The sequence below is a fragment of the Theropithecus gelada genome, chromosome 13 (assembly GCF_003255815.1).
Source record: "Theropithecus gelada isolate Dixy chromosome 13, Tgel_1.0, whole genome shotgun sequence".
Classification (NCBI taxonomy): Eukaryota; Metazoa; Chordata; class Mammalia; order Primates; family Cercopithecidae; genus Theropithecus; species Theropithecus gelada.
Window position 1 is genome coordinate 19,010,269 of NC_037681.1, and position 25,601 is coordinate 19,035,869.

General features: G+C 37.6%; 1 protein-coding gene across 1 annotated transcript in view; it reads left to right on the forward strand.

Annotated features, from left to right (window-relative positions):
• TMEM131 (transmembrane protein 131) overlaps nt 1-25,601 on the forward strand; it is a 252,530-nt gene that overhangs the window by 45,810 nt on the left and 181,119 nt on the right. The window contains exon 2 of the mRNA XM_025354313.1: nt 25,183-25,244. Coding sequence (XP_025210098.1) covers nt 25,183-25,244 — 62 coding nt within the window. The remainder of the gene's footprint in view (nt 1-25,182; nt 25,245-25,601) is intronic.

The following is a 25,601-nucleotide window of genomic DNA, read 5'->3' on the forward strand; positions in this document are numbered from 1 at the left end:
TGGTCTGTAGTTTTTTGTTTTTGGGGAGCAGAGTGTTGCTGGCTTCGTAAAATGAGTTGGAGAGTTTCTCCTGTTTTCTGGGAGAGTTTGTGTACAATTTTTTTTTTCCCTTAAATATTTGGGAGAACTCATCATTGAATCCATCTAATCCTGGAGTTATCTTTGTGAGAAGATTTTAACTACAAAATAAATTTCTTAAGTACATATAAGCCTATTCAAGTTAGCTAGTTTTTTGTGAGTGACCTTTGGTATTTTGAGTCTTTGAAGGAATTTGTCTGTGTCATAAACTAGGAGTTGTTAATTATATTTGCTGATTAGTCTTCTAATGTTTGTAGAAAGTGTAGTCATATTCAGTCTCTCATTTCTTATGTTCACAGTACCTGGCTTCTCTTTTTTCAAACTGACTGGCTAGATGTTTATCAATTTTGGTAATCTTCCCAAACAGAAAACTTTTGTTTCCTTTGATTTTTCTCTGCTTTCTGCTTTCTACTTTATTGATTTGTATTCTTTTTTTTTTTTTTTTTTTTTTTTTGAGACGGAGTCTCGCTCTGTTGCCCAGGCTGGAGTGCAGTGGCCGGATCTCAGCTCACTGCAAGCTCCGCCTCCCAGGTTCACGCCATTCTCCTGCCTCAGCCTCCCGAGTAGCTGGGACTACAGGCACCCGCCACCTCGCCCGGCTAGTTTTTTGTATTTTTTAGTAGAGATGGGGTTTCACCGTGTTAGCCAGGATGGTCTCGATCTCCTGACCTCGTGATCCACCCGTCTCGGCCTCCCAAAGTGCTGGGATTACAGGCTTGAGCCACCGCACCCGGCCTGATTTGTATTCTTTATTATTTCTTTTCTTTTTCTATAAAAAGGATATGGATTACTTACTTATCTAATATTTAGAATGCGATCTTATAGATTAAGGGTATGCAATGTAGATAACTTTATGGATATACCATATTTCCAATCAAATATTATATTACAAGATATAATGCAAGGTAAAAATCCCTTGCACAATAGCTGTGTTGGCATAAGTATCATTTTAACTGAGTGTGTTTTTGTGTTTTTTTTAACTGAGTGTTTTAAGAAAGCTATAATACCACTGTAGTCACAGACATGTCAGCAGCTTATTCTTGGCACATTTAATCTGTGGCTACAATAAGGATACCAGCCTCCTCTGTAATCAGTATTTCCAGCTTAGCATAATTTAAGTGAATTTACAATCGCTTGATGTATATCCTTTTAAAAGAGTGAACGTGTTCAAACGTTGAGATTTTTAGAAGTCTTGCAGTAGTACTTTTCTTTTTTCACATTTTTGTGTGGCATATATTCAAACTTTCAAAACATTTTTAAGAATGAAAATAGTCAAAAACACTCATATTCTTTACCCAGATTGACCGGCTGTTGACAGTTTGACCCGCTTGCTTTATCATTTGCTGTTTTGTCCTCCCTGTGCATAATCTAATGAATGAATTTGTATCCATGAAAGAACTGTAAGCTTAAAGCTCTTGTGGAGCAGAGATTACGTTTTGTCCTGTGGTTACATAGTATTTAAAATACCATTTAGATAAACATTTTAGAAAAGATTTAGGGAATAGAACACAAAAACAGGCTTGTTGCTGTTGCTGACTTTTAAAATATTGAGATACAATTTCCCATATCATAGTTCACCCGCGGGTCAAGAGATCAAGACCATCCTGGCCAACATGGTGAAACCCCATCTCTACTAAAAATACAAAAATTAGCTGGGCATGGTGGCACATCTGTAGTCCCAGCTACTTGGGAGGCTGAGGCAGGAGAATCCCTTGAGGCCAGGAGGCTGAGGTTGCAATGAGCCGAGATCACGCCACTGTACTCTAGCCTGGCAACAGAGTGAGACTCTGTCTCAAAAAATAATAATAATAATAATAAAGTGTATAATTTAGTGGGTTTTTGAAGTATAGTCATAGACTTGTACAACCATCACAACTGTCTCATTCCAAAATATTTACATCACCCCAAAAAGAAACCCTCTATACAATAGGAGTCACGCCGTATTTCTTCCCAGCCCCTGACAACTGCTAATCTAGATTCTTTTTGCCTATTCTGGACATTTCCGATAAATGGAATACTAAGATATATGGCCTTTTGTATCTGGCTGCTGTCACTTAGCATTCGTCCTCAAGATTCGTCTGTGAGCTTTGTGTCAGTACTTCATGCCTTTTTGTTGGGGCTGAAAAATACTCCATTAAATGGGTTTACCAGATTTTGTTAACTGTTCATTAGTCAGTGGACACTTGGGTGGTTTGCATTTTTGACTATCATGAACAATCTATTATGAACACTTTTGTTTGCACAAATGTTTTCGGTTTTCTTATGTATATACATAAGAATGCTGAACACTTTTTGCACAAATATTTTCGGTTTTCTTATGTATATACATAAGAGTACAATTGATATGTTGTATGGTAACTTCATATTTAGTTTTTTGAATAACTACCAAACTGTTTTCCAGTGTGGCCCCTCCATTTTATGTTACCACCAGCAACTTAGGAGTTTTCAATGTCTCCACATCCTCGTCAACGCTTATTGTTGTCTTTTTTATTACAGCCATCCTTGTGTTTATGAAGCAGTATGTTGTTTTCCTTTTGATTAACATTTCTCTAAGGACCGGTTTTGAGTGTCTTTTTGTGTGTGTATGTATTGTCCATGTATGTATCTTTGGAGAAATGTCTATTCAGATTCCTTGTCCGTTTTTTGATTGGGAGGTTTGTCTTGTATTCATTGCGAGAATTCTTTTTATATTCTCTGTATGTATCTCTTATCAGATACATCATTTGCAGAAATTTTCTCCCATCCTGTGGGTCGTCTTTTCACTTTATTGATAGTGCCCTTTGAAGCACAAACTGTTTTAATTTTGATAAAGTCTAATTTATCTGTGTTGTCTTTGCTTACCTATTCTAGCTAAGAAACCATTGCCTCATCAGAGGTTATGAAGATTTACATCTATATTAACTTATAAAAGTTTTATAGCTTTATCTGTTACACTGAGATCTTTGTTCCTTCTGGAGTTAATTTTTGCATATGTGGTTAGTTAAGGTCCATCCTCATTCTTTTCCAAGCAGATATCTAGTTATTCTAGTACCATTTGTTGAAAAGATTGTTCTTTTCTCCTCTGAGTTGTCTTGGCTTTCATCATTTGAGGGCCAAAATCAATTGGCCATAAATGCGAGGGTTTGTTTCTGGACTCTCAGTTCTATTCTATTTGATCCATTCTATTTGATTAGGGTTTTTTTGTTATTATTTTTTAAGACTTGAGTCTTGCTCTGTCGCCAGGCTGGAGTGCAGTGGCACAATCTTGGCTCGCTGCAACCTCCACCTCCCGGGTTCAAGCAGTTCTCCTGCCCCAGCCTCCCAGGTAGCTGGGACTGCATGCACACACCACCATGCCCAGCTAATTTTTGTATTTTTATTAGAGATGGGGTTTCAGCATGTTGGCCAGGATGGTCCTCTTGACCTTATGATCTGCCTGCCTTGACCTCCCAAAGTGCTGGGATTACAGGCGTGAGCCACTGTGCTGAGCCTTGATAAGGTTTATCTTTATTCCAGTACTGTTCTGTCTTGATTAACATAGCTTTGTAGTTAAGTTTTGAAATCAGGAAATTTTGAGTCCTCCATTGTCTTTTTTTTCAAAATTGTTTTCACTATTCTTGAATATTCTTATGAACTTTGGGAGCTGCTTGTCGATTTGCAAAAGAGCAAGGTGAGATTTTGAAAAGATTGCGTTGTATCTGAATATTACCGTTTTAACATTATTAAGTATTCTAGCTTATGAATACCAGATATCTTTCTATTTAGGTCTTTTAAATTTTTTTTCAGTGATGCTTTGTAGTTCAGAGTGTGTAACTCTTGTACTTGTTTGAGATGTATAATCCTCTGTATATGTTGCTAGATAGGGTTTGCTTGTATTTTGTTGAGAATTCTTATATATCCACATTCATAAGGGTATCTGTAGTTTCCTTTTCTTGTGATGACTGTGTCTGATTTAGGTATCAGGGTGTGAATTGCTTCATATAATAATTTGGAACGTGATGTTTTCTCTTGAGTTTTAAAATTTTTGTTACATAAAATGTTTTAGAGACAGGGTCTTGCCCTGTTGCCCAGGCTGGAATGCAGTGGTACAGTCATGGCTCGCTGTCACCTCAGACTTCTGGGTTTCTGCCTCAAACGCCTGAGTAGTGGGAATACAGGCATGCACTACCACACCTAGCTCTTTTTTTTTTTTTTGTAGCCATGGTGTGTTGGCCGTGTTGAACTCCTAGGCTGGTGTTGAACTCCTAGGCTCAAATGATCCTTCAGTCTTGGCCTCCTCAAGTGCTGGGATTACAGCCACTCCCCATGCCCAGCCTGTTTTTTGTCCTTCTGTGTGCTTTTTTTAAAAAAAGTTTGTGAAGGGTATGTTTTAATCTTCTTTAAATGTTTAGTAGAATTAATCAGTGAAGCCACCTGTCCCCAGGCTATTCTTTGCAGGAAACTTTGATTACTAATTAGGTTTGTTGAGATTTTCTGTTTATTCTGGATTTAATTTCAGTAATTTGTGTCTTTCTAGTTATTTGTTCATTTCATGTAGGCTCTCTAATTTGTTTGTGTATAGTTGTTTATCGTGTTCTCTTTTAATTCCTTTTACTGCAAGGTTGGGAAGTTCATTTCTTTCTGTAGTATTAGTAGTAATGCTCCCTGGTTTTTTTTTTTGTTTGTTTTTGTAATTTTTTTTGTTATTTTTCTTTTTTAATTTAAGTTCTAGAGTACATGTACACAACGTGCAGGTTTGTTACCTATGCATACGTGTGCCATGTTGGTGTGCTGCACCCGTTAACTTGTCATGTACGTTAGGTGTTTCTCCTAATGTTATCCCTCCCCCTTCCCCCCACTCCATGACAGGCCCTGGTGTGTGATGTTCCCTACCCTGTGTCCAAGTGTTCTTATCGTTCGGTTCCCACCTATGAGTGAGAACATGTGGTGTTTGGTTTTCTGTCCTTGTGATAGTTTGCTCAGAATGGTGGTTTCCAGCTTCATCCATGTTCCTGCAAAGGACATGAACTCATCCTTTTTTATGGTCGCATAGTATTCCATGGTGTATATGTGCCACATTTTCTTATTCCAGTCATTGATGGACATTTGGGTTGGTTCCAAGTCTTTGCTATTGTGAATAGTGCCACAATAAATGTAACGTGTGCATGTGTCTTTATAGCAGCATGATTTATAATCCTTTGGGTACATCCCCAGTAATGGGATGGCTGGGTCAAATGGTATTTCTAGTTCTAGATCCTTGAGGAATTGCCACACTGTCTTCCACAATGGTTGAACTAGTTTACAGTCCCACCAGCAGTATAAACGTGTTCCTATTTCTCCACATCCTCTCCAGCACCTGTTGTTTCCTGACTTTTTAATGATTGCCATTCTAATTGGTGTGACATGGTATCTCATTGTGGTTTTGATTTGCATTTCTCTAATGACCGGTGATGATGAGCATTTTTCATGTGTCTGTTGGCTGCATAAATGTCTTCTTTTGAGAACTGTCTGTTCATATCCTTTGCCCACTTTTCGATGGGGTTGTTTGATTTTTTCTTCTAAATTTGTTTAAGTTCTTTGTAGATTCTGGATATTAGCCCTTTGTCAGATGGATAGATTATAAAACTTTTCTCCCATTCTGTAGGTCTCCTGTTCACTCTGATGGTAGTTTCTTTTGCTGTGCAGAAGCTCTTTAGTTTAATTAGATCCCTTTTGTCAATTTTGGCTTTTGTTGTCATTGCTTTTGGTGTTTTAGTCATGAAGTCCTTGCCCATACCTATGTCCTGAATGGTATTGCCTAGATTTTCTTCTAGGGTTTTTATAGTTTTAGGTCTAACATTTAAGTCTCTAATCCATCTTGAGTTAATTTTTGTATAAGGGATCCAGTTTCAGCTTTCTCCATATGGCTAGCCAGCTTTCCCAGCACCATTTATTAAATAGGGAACCCTTTCCCCATTTCTTGTTTTTGTCAGGTTTGTCAAAGGTCAGATGGTTGTAGATGTGTGATATTATTTCTGAGGGCTCTGTTCTGTTCCATTGGTCTGTATCTCTGTTTTGGTACCAGTACCATGCTGTTTTGGTTACTGTAGCCTTGTAGTATAGTTTGAAATCAGGTAGCGTGATGCCTCCAGCTTTGTTCTTTTGGCTTAGGATTGTCTTGGCAATGCAGGTTCTTTTTTGGTTCCATATGAACTTTAAAGTAGTTGTTTCCAATTCTGTGAAGAAAGTCATTGAGTCATTGGTAGCTTGATGGGTATGGCATTGAATCTATAAATTATCTTGGGCAGTATGGCCGTTTTCACGATATTGATTCTTCTATCCATGAGCATGGAATGTTCTTCCATTTCTTTGTGTCCTCCTTTTTTTTTTTTTTTTTTTTGAGGTGGAGTTTCACTCTGTTGCCCAGGCTGGAGTGCAGTGGCACGATCTCCGCTCACTGCAAGTTCCGCCTCCCGAGTTCATGCCATTCTCCTGCCTCAGCCTCCTGAGTAGCTGGTACTACAGTTGCCTGCCACCACGCCCAGCTAATTTTTTTGTATTTTTACAAAGACAAAAATACAAAATAGAGACGGGGTTTCACCATGTTAGCCAGAATGGTCTCGATCTCCTGACCTCATGATCCGCACGTCTCGGCCTCCCAAAGTGCTGGGATTACAGGCATGAACCACCGTGCCCAGCTGTTTGTGTCCTCTTTTATTTTGTTGAGCAGTGGTTTGTAGTACTCCTTGAAGAGGTCCTTCACATCCCTTGTAAGTTGGATGCCTAGGTATTTTATTCTCTTTGAAGCAGTTGTGAGTGGGAGTTCACTTATGATTTGGCTCTCTGTTTGTCTGTTATTGGTATATAAGAATGCTTGTGATTTTTGCACATTGATTTTGTATCCTGAGACTTTGCTGAAGTTGCTTATCAGCTTAAGGAGATTTTCGGCTGAGATGATGGGGTTTTCTAAATATACAATCATGTCATCCGCAAACGGGGACAATTTGACTTCCTCTTTTCCTAATTGAATACCCTTTATTTCTTTCTCCTGCCTGATTGCCCTGGCCAGAACTTCCAACACTATGTTGAATAGGAGCAGTGAGAGAGGGCATCCCTCTCTTGTGCCAGTTTTCAAAGAGAATGCTTCCAGTTTTTGCCCATTCAGTATGATATTGGCTGTGGTTTGTCATAAATAGCTCTTATTATTTTGAGATATGTGCTATCAATACCTAGTTTATTGAGAGTTTTTAGCATGAAAGGGTGTTGAATTTTGTCGAAGGCCTTTTCTGCATCTCTTGAGATAATCATGTGGTTTTTGTCTTTGGTTCTGTTTATATGCTGGATTACGTTTATTGATTTGTGTATGTTGAACCAGCCTTACATCCCAGGGATTAAGCCAACTTGATCATGGTGAATAACCTTTTTGATGTGCCATTGGATTTGGTTTGCCAGTATTTTATTGAGGATTTTTGCATCAATGTTCATCAGGGATATTGGTCTAAAAAATTCTCTTTTTTTGTTATGTCTCTGCCAGGCTTTGGTATCAGGATGATGTTGGCCTCATAAAATGAGTTAGAGAGGATTCCCTCTTTTTCTGTTGATTGGAATAATTTCAGAAAGAATGGCACAAGCTCCTCCTTGTACCTCTGGCAGAGTTCGGCTGTGAATCCATCTGGTCCTGAACTTTTTTTCCTTGGTAGGCTATTAACTATTGCCTCAATTTCAGAGACTGCTATTGGTCTATTCAGGGATTCAACTTCTTCCTGGTTTAGTCTTGGGAGAGTGTACGTGTCCAGGAATTTATCCATTTCTTCTAGGTTTTCTAGTTTATTTGCATAGAGAAGTTTATAGTATTCTCTCATGGTAGTTTGTATTTCTGTGGGCTCAGTGGTGATATGCCCTTTATCATTTTTTATGGGGTCTATTTGATTCTTCTCTCTTTTCTTCTTTATTAATCTTGCTAGCGGTCTATCAGTTTTGTTAGTCTTTTCAAAAAACCAGCTCCAGGATTCATTGATTTTTTTTGAAGGGTCTTTTTTTTGTGTCTCTATCTCCTTCAGTTCTGCTCTGATCTTAGTTATTTCTTGCCTTCTGCTAGCTTTTGAATGTGTTTGCTCTTGCTTCTCTAGTTCTTTTAGTTGTGATGTTAGGGTGTCAGTTTTAGATCTTTCCTGCTTTCTCTTGTGGGCATTTAGTGCTATAAATTTCCCCCTACACACTGCTTTAAATGTGTCCTAGAGATTCTGGTATGTTGTATCTTTGTTCTCATTGGTTTCAAAGAACATCTTTATTTCTGCCTTCATTTCGTTATGTACCCAGTAGTCATTCAGGAACAGGTTATTCAGTTTCCATGTAGTTGAGCGGTTTTGAGTGAGTTTCTTAATCCTGAGTTCTAGTTTGATTGCACTGTGGTCTGAGAGACAGTTTGTTATAATTTCTGTTCTTGTACATTTGCTGAGGAGTGCTTTACTTCCAATTATGTGGTCAATTTTGGAATAAGTGTGACGTGTTGCTGAGAAGAATGTATATTCTGTTGATTTGGGGTGGAGAGTTCTGTAGATGTCTGTTAGGTTCGCTGGGTGCAGAGCTGAGTTCAAGTCCTGAATATCCTTGTTAACCTTCTATCTCGTTGATCTGTCTAATGTTGACAGTGGGGTGTTGAAGCCTCCCATTATTATTGTATGGGAGTCTAAGTCTCTTTGTAAGTCTCTAAGGACTTGCTTTATGAATCTGGGTGCTCCTGTATTGGGTGCATATATATTTAGGATAGTTAGCTCTTGTTGAATTGATCCCTCTACCATTATGTAATGGCCTTCTTTGTCTCTTTTGATCTTTGTTGGTTTAAAGTCTGTTTTATCAGAGACTAGGATTGCAACCCCTGCTTTTTTCTGTTTTCCATTTGCTTGGTAGATCTTGCTCCATCCCTTTATTTTGAGCCTGTGTGTGTCTCTGCATGTGAGATGGGTCTCCTGAATATAGCACACTGATGGGTCTTGACTCTATCCAGTTTGCCAGTCTGTGTCTTTTAACTGGAGCATTTAGTCCATTTACATTTAAGGTTAATATTGTTATGTGTGAATTTGATCCTGTCATTATGATGTTAGCTGGTTATGTTGCTCGTTAGTTGATGTAGTTTCTTCCTAGCATCGATAGTCTTTACAATTTGGCATGTTTTTGCAGTGACTGGTACTGGTTCTTCCTTTCCATGTTTAGTGCTTCCTTCAGGAGCTCTTGTAAGGCAGGCCTGGTGGTGACAGAATCTCTCAGCATTTGTTTGTCTGTAAAGGAGTTTATTTCTCCTTATTAAGCTTAGTTTAGCTGGATATGAAATTCTGGCTTCAAAATTTTTTTCCTTAAGAATGTTGAATATTTGCCCCCACTCTCTTCTGGCTTGTAGAGTTTCTGCTGAGAGAGCTGCTGTTAGTCTGATGGGCTTTCCTTTGTGGATAACCCAACCTTTCTCTCTGGCTGCCCTTAACATTTTTTCCTTCATTTCAACTTTGGTGAATCTGACAATTATGTGTTTTGGAGTTGATCTTCTCGAGGAGTATCTTTGTGGCGTTCTATTTCCTGAATTTGAATGTTGGCCTGCCTTGCTAGGTTGGGGAGTTCTTCTGAATAATATCCTGAAGAGTGTTTTCCAACTTGATTCCATTCTCCCCGTCACTTTTCAGGTACACAAGTCAGATGTAGATTTGGTGTTTTCGCATAGTCCCATATTTCTTGGAGGCTTTGTTCTTTTCTTTTGACTCTTTTTTCTCTAAACTTAACTTCTCGCTTCATTTCATTCATTTGATCTTCAATCACTGATATCCTTTCTTCCACTTGATCAAATCGGCTACTGAAGCTTGTGCATGTGTTATGTAGTTCTCGTGCCATGGTTTTCAGCTCTATCAGGTCATTTAAGGTCTTCTCACCACAGTTTATTCTAGTTAGCCATTCGTCTAATCTTTTTTCAAGATTTTTAGCTTCTTTGTGATGGGTTCGAACATCCTCCTTTAGCTCGGAGAAGTTTGTTATTACTGATTGTCTGAAGACTTCTCTCAACTCGTCAAAGTCATTCTCCGTCCAGCTTTGTTCTGTTGCTGGCAGGGAGCTGCTTTCCTTTGGAGGAGAATTTTCAGCTTTTCTGCTCCGGTTTGTCCCCATGTTTGTGGTTTTATCTACCTTGGTCTTTGATGATGGTGACGTACAGATGGGTTTTTGGCGTGGATGTCCTTCTGTTTGTTAGTTTTCCTTCTAACAGTCAGGACCCTCAACTGCAGGTCTGTTGGAGTTTGCTGAGGTCCACTCCAGACCCTGTTTGCCTGGGTATCACCGGCGGAGGCTGCAGAACAGCAAATATTGCAGAATGGGCAAATGTTGCTGCCTGATCCTTCCTCTGGAAGCTTCATCTCAGAGGGGCACCCAGCTGTATGAGGTGTCAGTCAGCCCCTACTGGGAGGTGTCTCCCAGTTAGGCTACTCAGGGATCAGGGACCCACTTGAAGAGGTAGTCTGTCCGTTCTCAGATCTCAAACTCTGTGCTGGGGGAAGCACTGCTCTTTTCAAAGCTGTCAGACAGGGACGTTTAAGTCTGCAGAAGTTTCTGCTGCCTTTTGTTCCACTCCCTGTTTCATTCATGATTTTTTTCTTGGTTGGTCTAGCTTAAAGCCTTACCAATTTTGTTAATCTTTTCAAAGAACCAACTTTTGTTTTCATTAATTTCCTCTTTTTTTCTTCTGGTCTATATTTCTAACAACCTGTATTGTTTCTTTCCTTCTTGCTTTGGGTTGTTTTTATTTTTCTAGTTTCTCTTTAAATGGTAGGTTAAGTTATTAATTTGAGATTTTTGTTTTAATATAGGCATGATTAGTTATAATTTTTCTTCTAGTTATTGCTTTTCTATATCCCATAAAGTATTTTGTGTCTTTGTTTTTATTTCAAAATATTTTCTTGTTCCCCTTCTCATTTCTTATTTGTCACACTGATTATGAAGGTTTGTATTTTTTTTAATACCCACATATTTTCTGAGTTTTCCCAAATTTCCCTCTAATTTCAATTTCATATCCATTGTGGTTGAACAACATACTTTGTATGACTCCAGTCCTTTTAAATTTATTGGAATTGTTTTATGACCTAACATCTAGCATGATCTATCCTGGAAAATGTTCCATGTACACTTGGGAAGAATGTGTATTCTGTTTTTGGGTAGAGGACTCTATAATTAGTTTCTAGTATAGTTCAAATTTCCTTGTTATTTTCTTATTGACCTTCTCTCTAGTTGTTCTACCCATGTTTGAAAGTGGGATATTGAATTCTCCAAATATTTTTATTGAATTTCTTATTTATCCCTTCATCCTGTATGTTTTTATTTCCTGTATTTTGGAGCTCTCGTTAGGTTCACGTATGTTTATAATTATGTCATCTTAGTGGATTGATGGCTTTATTATTATTAAATGTCTTTTTTTCTCTAGTAGCAATTTTTGTCTTAGTCTGAATTCAGACTTTTTAAATAATTTAAAATTTTATTTTTTAATGGTTGTGAGAATTACAATTAACATCAACTTGTAACAGTTTAGTTTGGACTAATATCACCTATTCTTCAAATATTCTTCATGCCTTTTTTTCTGTCCTCTTCTGAGACTCCCGTTATACAGATGGTGGTACTCTTCATGTGTTTTGTAATCACTCAGACTCTTCCTTTTTCTTCATTTTTATTTCTTTCCCAGACTGGATAATCTTAACCAACCTATTTTTGAGTTTGCTGATTCTTTCCTTTGCCTGCCAAGATATGCTATTGAACCCCTCTGATGAATTGTTTTAGTTATTGTACTTTTATGTCCAGAATTTCTATTTGCTTACTTTTTCCAATTTCTTTCTCTTTATTGATATTTTCTATTTGGTGAAGCGTTGTTCTCGTATTTTAGTTTTGCACGTGGTTTCCTTTTTTCCTTTGAACATATTTGAAATAGCTTATTTAAAGTCTTCTAGTAAGTCCTATCCTCAGGGACCATTACTGGTGATGGCCTTTTTTCCTATGTATGAGCCATATCTTCTTGTTTCTTTAAATTTCTTTGAAAACTTGGTGGTGGGAGGGGCTCATTTCAGTTATTATACTTTTCTATTTGGTTATGTTAATCATTTCTTTCTCTCTCTAACATTCTCCATTTGGTGAGACTTTTAGTTCTTTGGACGTCATTTCCTTCAGTTCTTTGAATATATTTAAAAAGCTGAATTAAATTATTTAGTAATCCTAAAACCTGGGCTTTCTCAAGGGCAGTTTCTATTAAATATTTTTTGTCCCTTTATACTTTTTTGTCCTTGTATGTCTCTCAATTTTTTGTTGAAAACTGGACAATTAACATATAAGGTGGCAACTCTGGAAATTAGATTTTCCCCTCCCTAAGGTTTGTTGTTGTTTTTGTTGCTGTTTGTTTAGTGACTTTCTGAACAAGTTATTTTAAATCTATATTATTTGTGGTGCATGGCTACCGAAGTCTCCGTGTGGTGAGCTTCATAGTCATCTAATGATCGAACAGAGATTTCCTTAAAAACCTGGAACCAGTAATTCTCCCAGTCTTTGTTGAGAGGCCTGTGTATTTGCGTGCACATACGTGTGTTGGGGCACATCAAAACACTCAGCCAGGCAGTTGACAGCTGTTCCTTAGCCTTCACCTCCTGTTGGCACAAAGCCTGGGGTCAGCCCCAGGTGTGAGAGCTTAGGGATGTCTCAGGTTTCTTCTGAGCACATGCAGAGCCAGAGCCCGATGTGTACACAGGACCTTCTAGATTGGCAGGAAGGTGTTAACACTTTTTACAGCCCCGTGGACATCTTATTCCCAACTTTTCCTTTTAAACTTTTGGGTCTGCTTATTGTTTGGCCCAACTGTCATCTACCACATTGTTCTGCAGCCAGATTTTTAAAAATTTCCCCTAAAGGTTTTTGACAACTGTTACCGGGGTCAAGGCTTTTCACAGTGGGGAAGCTCTGAGTCAGGTCAAATAAAAATAGCCTTCCAGGTGGGGCCTCACTGGGACTCACCACACTCATCAGGTAAAGACAGTTCTCTGGAAGTGAGGCTTTCCAGGAGCTCCAGCATTGTTCTGCCACCTTACTGCCTGTCAGGCTGCTGGCTTTCACTGTGACTGGGCTGTTGGTTATAGTGCTGTCACAGAGCTGGAGAGAAGAGAATGAGAATGGAAAAGTTAAACGCCACATATTTCACTGTTCTTGTTGAGATTCAGCTTTTTAAAAATGCATTAACACTCCATGGATTGCTGCAAGCTTTTGGTTAATTGCCAGAGTTCTTAGAAAGTTTATTCTGATGCTGCCAATTTTCATGTTGTTAGAATTTTCAAATGTCCCTAACTTTGCCATTTTCACTGACAGTACTCTCTGTTGCTTTTTTTTCTTCTCCTGTACTATTTTGTTTCTTCAAACCATTCTCAACTCTCGCTGTCAACCCAGTTGATTGAATTAACATTGATAATGGCATGTAGGTCCTGAAATTAAATTTCATTATCTTAATATTATAAATATTAACCCATTTAAGAACCACTATTAGAAAAACAGTTTGAAGATAAACTGTTGAGCAGGCAGAAATAATCACCAGAATTTATCATTAGCTATTTTGTTTTTTAATACACATTCTTATTGAGATCATGTTAGAATCACATACTGTTATAAGAAATTATACAGAGAGATCCTGTGTAGCCCGTACCTGGTTCCTCCCAATGGCAATATCTTGACAAAGAATACTACAAAGTCACGACCAGGATGTTGATCTTTTGATAGGAATGAGTATTTCATTTTCACCCTCCTGATACTGTGGCTTTAATTTTCCATTTCCCTGATGGTTAAGGATGTTGAACATCTCTTCCCTTGCTTATTGGATTGTTCTTTTCTGGTTTTGAGTTCTTTATATAGCGTAGATCTTTAGACTTCTGTTAAATATGTAGTTTGCAAATATTTTATACCTTCTCATAGTTTGTCCCGTCCTGCTCTTAACAGGGTCATGTGAAGGGCAAAGTTTTTCATTTTGATGAGGTACAACAATTTATCTTTTTTTTTTTTTTCTGGATTGTGCTTTTGGTGTCAACTCTAGGAACACTGCCAAACCTTGGATCCTGAAGATCTTCTCCTCTATCCTTTTAAAAAAGTTGTATAGTTTTACATTTTAAATTTAGAGCAGTGATGTATTTTGAGTTGATTTTTGTATAAGTTGTAAAGATTAGGTCAGGGTTCTTTTAAAAAAATATTGTTTTGGTCTATAGATGTCTCATTGCTTCAGTGCTATTTGTTGGAAATGCTGTTCTTCCAATGAATTGCTTTTGCAGTTTTGTCAAAACCAGTGAGGCATATATGGTTCCGTTTCTAGGTGTTCTTCTCTCTGCAAGTGATTTATGTGTTTCTCTCTCTGCCAGTATCACACTGCCGTGGTTACTGAAGTTACACAGTAAGACATATTGTCTGGTGGAGTGATTCTCTCACTTTATTCTTATTTTTGAAGATTGTTCTTAGCAATTCTAGGGTTTATTCCTATCTAATTTTTTGTATAAACTTGTCAACAAAAAATCATCCTGGGATTTTTATAGGCTTTACATTAAACCCACAGATCAATTTGGGAAGAATTAGCATCTTTACATTTTGAGTCTTTCAGTCCATGAATATAGTGTGTCTTCTTGTTTATGTAGGTCTTCTTTGAGTTCTTTCATCAGCATTTTGTATATTTCAGTACATATATCCTGTGTATGCTTTCTTAGATTTATATCTGACGTACTTCATTTTATTTGGAGTCATAAATGGCGTTGTAAATGGCATTTTAATGTTGATTTTTGCATATCCTGATTGTTAGTATATAGAAATGTACTGGATTTTGGGATTTAGACCTTGTATTCTACAACTTTGCTATATGTACTTATTACCTTTAAGAAGGACTTTTCTTTTTGAGTCCTTGGGGTTTTTACATAAACAAGTATGTAGCCTGCAATTAGGGAGTTTTATTTCCTTTCCAGTGTGTTCGTCTTTTTTTCCCCCTTGCCTTGTTAAAGTGGCCACAGAACTTCTAGCACGTGTTGAATAGAGAGCCACATCCTTGACATGTTCCCAGTCTCAGGGCCTACATATTCAGTCTTTTACCAGTAAGAAGGATATTATCTAGAGGTTGAGGTTGAGGTAGTTCTACATTTCTCCCATCTTGTTGAGAGTTTTTATCACGAAGAGGTGTTGGGTTTTGTCAAATACTTTTTGTTTCAGTTGATAGGATCATGTGTTTTTCCTCTTTAGCCTGTTGATGGGGTGAATTACAATGATCAGTTTTTGAATTTTGGGTGAGTCTTGCATACCCTGAGTAAAAATCGCTTGGTTATGATGCATAATTTTATACATTGCTGGGTTCAACTTGTAATATTTTTTATTTTTTTGTCTAAGTTAATGAGTTGTTTTGTGGTTTTAAAAACATCTATGTAGAATAAAATTCACCATTTATAACTATTTTTAAGTGTACTATTCAGTAGCATTAATCACAATGTTATACAAACACCACCATTCTTTTTTCATTACCCTAGAGACTCAGTAACCATTAAGCCACAACTCCTCACTTTCCCCACTTCCCCCTACCCTGTTGCCTAGTAACCTCTAATCTACTTTCTGTCCCCGTGAATTTGCTTATTCTAGATTTTTCATGTGAGTAGAAGCAGAGTATTTACCCTTTTTTTGTCTAGTTTATTTCACTTAGCATAATATTTTCAAAGTCCATTCATGTTATAGCATATATCAGAATTTCATTCTTTTTTTGTGGCTGAATAACATTTCATTATGTAACTGCCGTGTTGATCCTTTCATCTGTGATGGACACTTGGGTTGTTTCTGTTTCGAGACTTTGGGTACTGTGGTCATGCATCACTCAGTGTGGAAAACATCCTGAGTGGTGTTAGGCCATTTAATCCTTGTGCTAACATAGAGTGTACCTACACAAACCTAGGTGGTATAGCCTACTGCATACCTAAGGTGTATGATACAGCCTATTGCTCCTAGACTGCAAGCCTGTACAACATGTTACTATACTGAATACTGTAGGCAGTTGTAACACAATGGCAAGTTTTTGTGTATCTAAACATAGAAAAGGGTACAGTAAATACAGTATTATAATCTTATGGAGCCACCATCATATATGCAGTCCATCGTTGACCAAAACATTACGTGGTACATGACTGCATTTAAATATTTTAACAGTCAGCCTATTTAGGTTTATCATATCGGTTCTGACTAGGGCCTACTGTTACGGGCTGTAGTTCCAATAATAGCTTAATGTTTAGAGCATTTGCAGTGTGAGCTTCAGAGTTGTAGTGATTGTTCTGATGCTGAAGCTGCTAAGAGTAGTTGGTGGTTCTTGAGCATTAGTTCTACATTTTATAACTGAAGTTTACAGATCTTTTTAGATGACTTAGATACTTTAGGATAAGGTGAAAATTATGGTATTTTGTCTTTAGCTATAAACTGAATTTTGAAAAATCTTTCTGGCCCATCTTTTTAGATGCATGGTGCGTATCCTGCACATCTGAATTACATAGGATTATATTATGAGTCTTTAGTAAACAACATGGGCATAGCTTCTTTAGGAACTTGATGATATTGAGTGGTCTTGATAGAATATGGCTTATATGAATTTCCTTGTACTTTTAATGTGGCAAGAAGACACGTATACATTACATTTTTCAGATAATAAAACTAATGAGGGAAGAAGCAAAGCTTTGATCATAAAATGTCTTTATGGTTCGAAGGGACCCATATGGACCTAGTCCAGGATGTTTTAAAATTGTTATTGAGCCCTTTGTTGAAACAAAATATTGAGCAAGCTTAACTATAAATGAGATATTGATGTCTGTAACATGTTGAATTCTAAAATGGCAGTGTCTTTTTTTTTTTTTTTTTTGACAGGGTCTTGTTCTGTCACCCAAACTGGAGTGCAGTGGCACTATCTTAGCTCACTGCGACCTCTGCCCCCTGGGCTCAAGCACAATGTCATTATCTTAACCAGAATTTCTTATCTTCTGTTTTTTCAGACTTGCTCCCAGGCACAGATTGTTGGCAAGCAAACCAGGAACTTTTACAGGTTGTAATAAGAGTTAAGATAGGGAATATAATAGAGGATAACCGGGTTGCTCTGAGAAGCCAAGGAGGGCCACACTGGGAGTGTGGTCAAGGCTGAGACTTGAAGGAGGAAAAGACGCCAGCCACAACAAAAGTATGCTAGGCAAGGTGGCTCTGTAACACAGCTTTGGGGACCCTCCTGAGGCCTGCCTGTGTGGCCCTTTCTTCTCTTCCTGGTTTTTGTAGAAGAAAGTTTAAAAATCACTGATTTGACTGTTCCAGCCTTCTCCTTTTATGGGTTAGGAGATTGTGAAGGCTGGAAGGTAAAGATGTACAATGACAGCCTAGGTTCCTAATGCCTGACACCACCCCCCACAATGTGGCATATGTTTTTCTACTAGTTATTTACAGCATTTGTTTTTTTCATGAGTTATTTTAGATGTATTAAAATCGCAAATTACATTCATCAGTCGTAATATTCAGAAAAATATCTTCACTTAAAAGAAAAAACAAAAACTTGTAGACAAAGATTTGTCTTTAAACTGAAGATATTTTTAATCTTAACTAAATGAAATAGGGAAGTAAACAATTTGTGAACTTCTGTTTTGAACGCAAGTGTTCCTATTTTGCAACAACTGACACACTGACATTTTTACACAGATTATAAATGGCTTTGTTACTCACAGACAGCTCAGAGATGTGGGTCGGTGTGAGGAGCTTCAAGTAGATCTTACAGAGCCCAGCTTCAGAGTAAATTTGAGTAGAATCGTAAAAGCCAGAAATGTAAATCCCTTCTTTTCCTTTATCAATCTTCCTTTCCTCACTTATTGTCAGAAATATATGCCCAATTTAAAAAATGTGGTTTCTTCAAGGTGCCGTTAGTCATGAGCATTCTATAAAATTTATTTTGAAAGTAAATAGGGATGGGTTTAGAAGCATAGATTCACATTGCTGAAATTCCTAGTGTTCTCTAGCCACTTCCTTGCTGAGTATATCTCACTGTCTGTTTATTTATTTATTTATTTATTTTTATTATTATACTTTAAGTTCTAGGGTACATGTGGATAACATGCAGGTTTGTTACATATGTATACTTGTGCCATGTTGCTGTGCTGCACCCATCAACTCGTCAGCACCCATCAACTCGTCATTTATATCAGGTATAACTCCCAATGCAATCCCTCCTCCCTCCCCCTCCCCATGATAGGCCCCAGTGTATGATGTTCCTCTTCCCAAGTCCAAGTGATCTCATTGTTAAGTTCCCACCTATGAGTGAGAACATGCGGTGTTTGGTTTTCTGTTCTTGTGATAGTTTGCTAAGGATGATGGTTTCCAGCTGCATCCATGTCCCTACAAAGGACACAAACTCATCCTTTTTTATGGCTGCATAGTCTTCCATGGTGTATATGTGCCACATTTTCTTAATCCAGTCTGTCACTGATGGACATTTGGGTTGATTCCAAGTCTTTGCTATTGTGAATAGTGCCGCAATAAACATACGTGTGCATGTGTCTTTATAGCAGCATGATTTATAATCCTTTGGGTATATCCGCAGTAATGGGATGGCTGGGTCATATGGTACTTCTAGTTCTAGATCCTTGAGGAATCGCCATACTGTTTTCCATAATGGTTGAACTAGTTTACAATCCCACCAACAGGGTAAAAGTGTTCCTATTTCTCCACATCCTCTCCAGCACCTGTTGTTTCCTGACTTTGTAATGATTGCCATTCTAACTGGTGTGAGATGGTATCTCATTGTGGTTTTGATTTGCATTTCTCTGATGGCCAGTGATGATGAGCATTTTTTCATGTGTCTATTGGCTGTATGAACGTCTTCTTTTGAGAACTCTCTGTTCATATCCTTTGCCCACTTTTCGATGAGGTTGTTTGATTTTTTTCTTGTAAATTTGTTTGAGTTCTTTGTAGGTTCTGGGTATTAGCCCTTTGTCAGATGAGTAGATTGCAATAATTTTCTCCCATTCCGTAGGTTGCCTGTTCACTCTGATGGTAGTTTCTTTCGCTGTGCAGAAGCTCTTTAGTTTAATTAGATCCCATTTGTCAATTTTGGCTTTTGTTGCCATTGCTTTTGGTGTTTTAGACATGAAGTCCTTGCCCATGCCTATGTCCTGAATGGTATTACCTAGGTTTTCTTCTAGGGTTTTTATGGTATTAGGTCTAACATTTAAGTCTCTAATCCATCTTGCATTAATTTTCGTATAAGGAGTAAGGAAAGGATCCAGTTTCAGCTTTCTACTTATGGCTAGCCAATTTTCCCAGCACCATTTATTAAATAGGGAATCCTTTCCCCATTTCTTGTTTTTCTGAGGTTTGTCAAAGATCAGATGGCTGTAGATGTGTGGAATTATTTCTGAGGACTCTGTTCTGTTCCATTGGTCTACATCTCTGTTTTGGTACCAGTACCATGCTGTTTTGGTTACTGTAGCCTTGTAGTATAGTTTGAAGTCAGGTAGCATGATGCCTCCAGCTTTGTTCTTTTGACTTAGGATTGTCTTGGAGATGCGGGCTCTTTTTTGGTTCCATATGAACTTTAAAGCAGTTTTTTTCCAATTCTGTGAAGAAACTCATTGGTAGCTTGATGGGGATGGCATTGAAGCTATAAATTACCTTGGGCAGTATGGCCATTTTCATGATATTGATTCTTCCTATCCATGAGCATGGTATGTTCTTCCATTTGTTTGTGTCCTCTTTTATTTCACTGAGCAGTGGTTTGTAGTTCTCCTTGAAGAGGTCCTTTACATCTCTTGTAAGTTGTATTCCTAGGTATTTTATTCTCTTTGAAGCAGTTGTGAATGGAAGTTCATTCATGATTTGGCTCTCTGTTTGTCTGTTACTGGTGTATAAGAATGCTTGTGATTTTTGCACATTAATTTTGTATCCCGAGACTTTGCTGAAGTTTCTTATCAGCTTAAGGAGATTTTGGGCTGAGACAATGGGGTTTTCTAAATATACAATCATGTCATCTGCAAAGAGGGACAATTTGACTTCTTCTTTTCCTAACTGAATACCCTTTATTTATTTCTCTTGCCTGATTGCCCTAGCCAGAACTTCCAACACTATGTTGAATAGGAGTGGTGAGAGAGGGCATCCCTGTCTTGTGCCAGTTTTCAAAGGGAATTTTTCCAGATTTTGCCCATTCAGTATGATATTGGCTGTGGGTTTGTCATAAATAGCTCTTATTATTTTGAGATACGTTCCATCAATACCTAATTTATTGAGCGTTTTTAGCATGAAGGGCTGTTAAATTTTGTCAAAGGCCTTTTCTGTATCTATTGAGATAATCATGTGGTTTTTGTCTTTGGTTCTGTTTATATGCTGGATTACGTTTATTGATTTGCATATGTTGAACCAGCCTTGCATCCCAGGGATGAAGCCCACTTGATCATGGTGGATAAGCTTTTTGATGTGCTGCTGGATCCAGTTTGCCAGTATTTTATTGAGGATTTTTGCATCGATGTTCATCAGGGATATTGGTCTAAAATTCTCTTTTTTTGTTGTGTCTCTGCCAGGCTTTGGTATCAGGATGATGTTGGCCTCATAAAATGAGTTAGGGAGGATTCCCTCTTTTTCTATTGATTGGAATAGTTTCAGAAGGAATGGTACCAGCTCTTCCTTGTACCTCTGGTAGAATTCAGCTGTGAATCCATCTGGTCCTGGACTTTTTTTGGTTGGTAGGCTATTAATTATTGTCTCAATTTCAGAGCCTGCTATTGGTCATTCAGGAATTCAGCTTCTTCCTGGTTTAGTCTTGGGAGAGTGTACGTGTCCTGGAAATTATCCATTTCTTCTAGATTTTTTAGTTTATTTGTGTAGAGGTGTTTCTAGTATTCTCTGATGGTAGTTTGTATTTCTGTGGGGTCGGTGGTGATATCCCCTTTATCATTTTTTATTGCGTCTATTTGATTCTTCTCTCTTTTCTTCTTTATTAGTCTTGCTAGCGGTCTATCAATTTTGTTGATCTTTTCAAAAAACCAACTCCTGGATTCATTGATTTTTTTGAAGGGTTTTTTTGTGTCTCTATCTCCTTCAGTTCTGCTCTGATCTTAGTTATTTCTTGCCTTCTGCTAGCTTTTGAATGTATTTGTTCTTGCTTCTCTAGTTCTTTTAATTGTGATGTTAGAGTGTCAATTTTAGATCTTTCCAGCTTTCTCTTGTGGGCATTTAGTGCTATAAATTTCCCTCTACACACTGCTTTAAATGTGTCCTAGAGATTCTGGTATGTTGTATCTTTGTTCTCATTGGTTTCAAAGAACATCTTTATTTCTGCCTTCATTTTGTTATGTACCCAGTAGTCATTCAGGAGCAGGTTATTTCTTTACTTTAAAATGGGATCATAATGTCTGTGTCATAGGGTTAGTTTGAATTTTAATAAAAGTGATCAGTAATTATTAGGTTATTTTTATTTCAATTACATTTGTTTGATGCTTGAACTAGGGAACATCAGGAAATTCTGGAATTCATTAACAGCATAAAATTAGGGGAAATATTTTTGGGAGAGGAAGCTGTTTCTAGTTGTGGTTTTGAATCTTGAGATGTGATGACTTACTTTTGTTACATATATTTTATAGCTTAACTTTGCATGTGAAATGATTAAGTCTATAGCTAGTGTTCTAGTTTTTTAGACATATAATTGAAGGGTATTATAATTGGCCGCTTAAAGCAAAATATGTTAATTTGTTTTATGCCAGAGTTGAATCCTGTTTATCTCTGTATCTTTTAAGGAAAGTCAGCGATGTGTAACAAAGTGTTTTCCTTTTGAGACTTTATAATCAGCTGCTGTTATTAATCTTTTTAACTAACATTCATAGTTTTAAAATAACTCATACTTTTAAAACTATGAATTAATAATTCATAATGTAATTTGTGTGTGTGTGTGTGTATATATATATATGTTCTTTTTTTTTGAGAGAGAGTCTCGCTCTGTCGCCCAGGCTGGAGTGCAGTGGCTCGATCTTGGCTCACTGCAAGCTCTGCCTCCCGGGTTCACGCCATTTTCCTGCCTCAGTCTTCCGAGTAGCTGGGACTACAGGCGCCCGCCACCATGCCCAGCTAATTTTTTGTATTTTTAGTAGAGACGGGGTTTCACTGTGTTAGCCAGGATGGTCTCGATCTCCTGACCTCATGATCCGCCCGCCTCAGCCTCCCAAAGTGCTGGGATTACAGGCATGAGCCACCGCGCCCGGCTCCTAATTTATATATATTTTTAAAGCTTCTAATTTAAAATGCAGTGTACCCAAACTACTGCCTTTATGTAGTTCTCTTCAGTTAGATCGACATTTCTTCTGGCTCGATGGTGGGAACTCATTCAGTGGTCGTTCTATTGTAACTCTAATAGCAGCCACCTGTAGCTCGTTTCCAGTGTTTCTTGTTGGTTTCCTCTGCCAGTTAGAGAAAATTTCTAATTAGAGGCCCTTTGACATTGTGAGCATCTGGTTGTTCAGTTATTTCTTGTTAGTTTATTGTGTTCTTATGTCAATAAATTTGTGTCCAGTAGGGAATAACCAAAAAATTCTCTGGATCCTGCGAAATTTCAGTTTGTGTTAAAAAGTGGGGGGAACAGGTGAGGAATGGGATGGGAGAGCTAAGCAGAGCCCTTTATATTCATAGTCGTTTCTTCTAAAGAGATTATCACTTTACTTAGAGACATTCTAAGTATACTGTGTCAGTAATTCTGTTGGAGCCATTAGCTCTGATCTTGATAATGAAATCCCACTATAAGCCAGGACTAGAGATAACATAACCAGAAAAAGGTCATTTGCATCAGTGAGTACAAATGCCAGTGCTTATTGTACCTGAGCAAGAAGGTAGGATATCATTCATGCTTTCAGTATTTATTGAATATTCTCTATATGCCACAGACTGGTAGGGCATGAACGGAAGTAGAGCAGGTCGGCACTGTCATTGAAGAGAAACACAGGAAAGGGAGGACAGGAGTTTTCCCAAAATAAAATCAGGATGTGACTGCTAGACTAGGGAGAAAAGGATGCTTGGCAGGCAGAAAAAACATCCAACTAGGTAATGTAATCTAATTAACTAGTGTGTTATTCTGTGGCTTGACTGTCCACTTTTGTCATACCCGAACAGTCAGGTGCATGTGTGGGACAGTGAGTGTATTCCCACAATTCCAAAAGACCAACTAATGGGAGTCAGTGAATTCCATATTAAGCCAAATGAAATATCACATAAGTTGAAATTCTGCATGTGAACTTTGTCCCTTTTCTCCCATTTATTCAGCAATTTACAGCAGTATGGGTTTATGGATATTTATTTTATACTTTGGGCTACATCTAGTACTACTACATTTTGTTGCTCAGATTGTTTCAGCTTTGGTCATTTGGGAGCTCTTTCTGTTGATTCTTACCTTCCTTCCCCTGTCCCCATCAGTGTAGGATTTGGGTGGTTTTCTCTGTTTACTTTCCGGCACTATGGGATGCTCCATTCTCATCTCGTGTATTTCCTGCCCCTGTCCTCAAATCAGCCATTGCTCCAGGAAGCCCTGGTTTCTTTTGTTGGAAAATAACATTAAAACACAAGATCTGAGTTCTAGGTGCGCTCTTTGCTATTGGCATGTCATTGCTTTAGGCCCTTAGAGCTGACAGAGCAAGGAAATACATGTATGTATACTAACCTATGAATATACACATCTATAAATATTCTTATATGTATGTAATTATATGTTTCACTAAACATGAATTCATACTGATATCACTGACTCAACCATTACTACCTGGATCATTTTGGCTTCCCTCCTTGTTTCTGTATAAATTGCTCTTCCAACAGTGAGACACCTGGCTCCCAGTGTCTACCATCTGTGTACTTAATTGTCTGATTTCAGTGTACGTGTATAGTGGCATCAGAATGGTTAACCCAAACTCCCATGGGAAGAAGCATTATCAACTAGAATACAGTGCATATGTATGGTTTCTTTCGCCTTCAGTCTTACAGATTCTACTCATTTCCAGAGTTACTTAGGTGAGCACTCTTCCCTCTCCCCCAACATCAGTAAAGCTGATACATTCATTTGTAATACAGTTAAATTGTTTTGTCATATTATGCATTCCATCCTGGAGTCTCTCAGCCTCCTAAATTATTTTTAAAATTTGCATATATTTAGGTTCACTTTTTGTGCTGTGAAGTTCTGTTTTGATAAATGCATCATGTCCTGTATCCACCATTACAATTTGATGAAGAATGGTTTTACCACCCTGAAATATATTTGTGCTTCACTTATTGAACCTTTCCCATCGCCCCCTGATCTCCTAGCAACCACTGATCTTTTTACTGTCTCCATAATTTTGCCTTTTCCGGAATGTCATGTACTTGGAAACATACAGTATGTAGCTTTTTCTTTTAGTAATATTCCATGGTATAGATACACCACAGTTTGTCTGTTCACCTTGGATGGCCATCTTGACTATGTCCAGATTTTGGTGATTATGAATAAAGCTGCTTTAAGGAATTGTATGTAGATTTTTATATGTAAGGTTTCAAATCAGTTCAGTAAATACTAGGAGCATGATTGCCAGATTGTGTGGTATAACTATGTTAGCTTTTAAATATATTACCTTTGTGTTGCTGTTTCTTGCATCAGAATGATCTTGCTATTTTCCCTGCCCATTTCTTCCCCAAGTCCCTTGGACTGTAGATCCCAGGTCATATCATCACTACAAAGAGAAGGTGATACAGAATTTCAGCTGATCATTTCTTGGGGGAAATAGAATACTGTAGTGATCTTTTTTAAATGCTTTTGATATTTTCAGTTAATCTATCAGGGAAAATAATTAGTTGCATCTTGTTGAATATGACTGTTTTGTGCTTTCTCATAATATAACAGTAATGGATATTTTGAAGTTGATGCGTGTAGCCTGTAGATTGTTGAAGTTGCTTTATTTTATTTTAAAGTATTTTTTAGTTTATAAAATTCTGAAGTATTAGTCATATTTTTCTTTTTAACCATCACCATTAAGCAGTCCATTTTTAGATATAAAATTATGTTAATTAACTTTAAGGTCAAAGATGTTATGAAAATCAAATTTATGTTCCTGTAAGTGATGGCATGTTTTGTTTTCTTCACAGCATTCATTCAGTCCGAGAGCATAATAGAAGTACTGCGTTTTGATGATGGAGGGCTACTACAGGTAATTTTTTTTTAAGTTGAAAAGTTATTGTTAAGCCTTGAATAATATCTGGTTATTATTTTTCATTTAAAAATGCACTTGGTTTATCTGAAATGTAATTGGTTTATGAGCTTTGAAGATAGGTCAGTAGAGTCTTTAATAATATAAAAACCTCCGTAGTTACATGAGTTATCTTTTAGATTAAATCTTTCTTTAAAATGCAAACTCATTGTGGTATTAAAAGCTTGTAAATAAGTACATCATCAATCTGTGGCAAGTGTTTGTGCCCGTGGATCTGAGGGGAAGGGGTCAGATCAGGACCTGGGGTTCTCTTCAGATCAGGAGCAGGGGTTCTCTGAGTGTGAATTCAGATGGAGG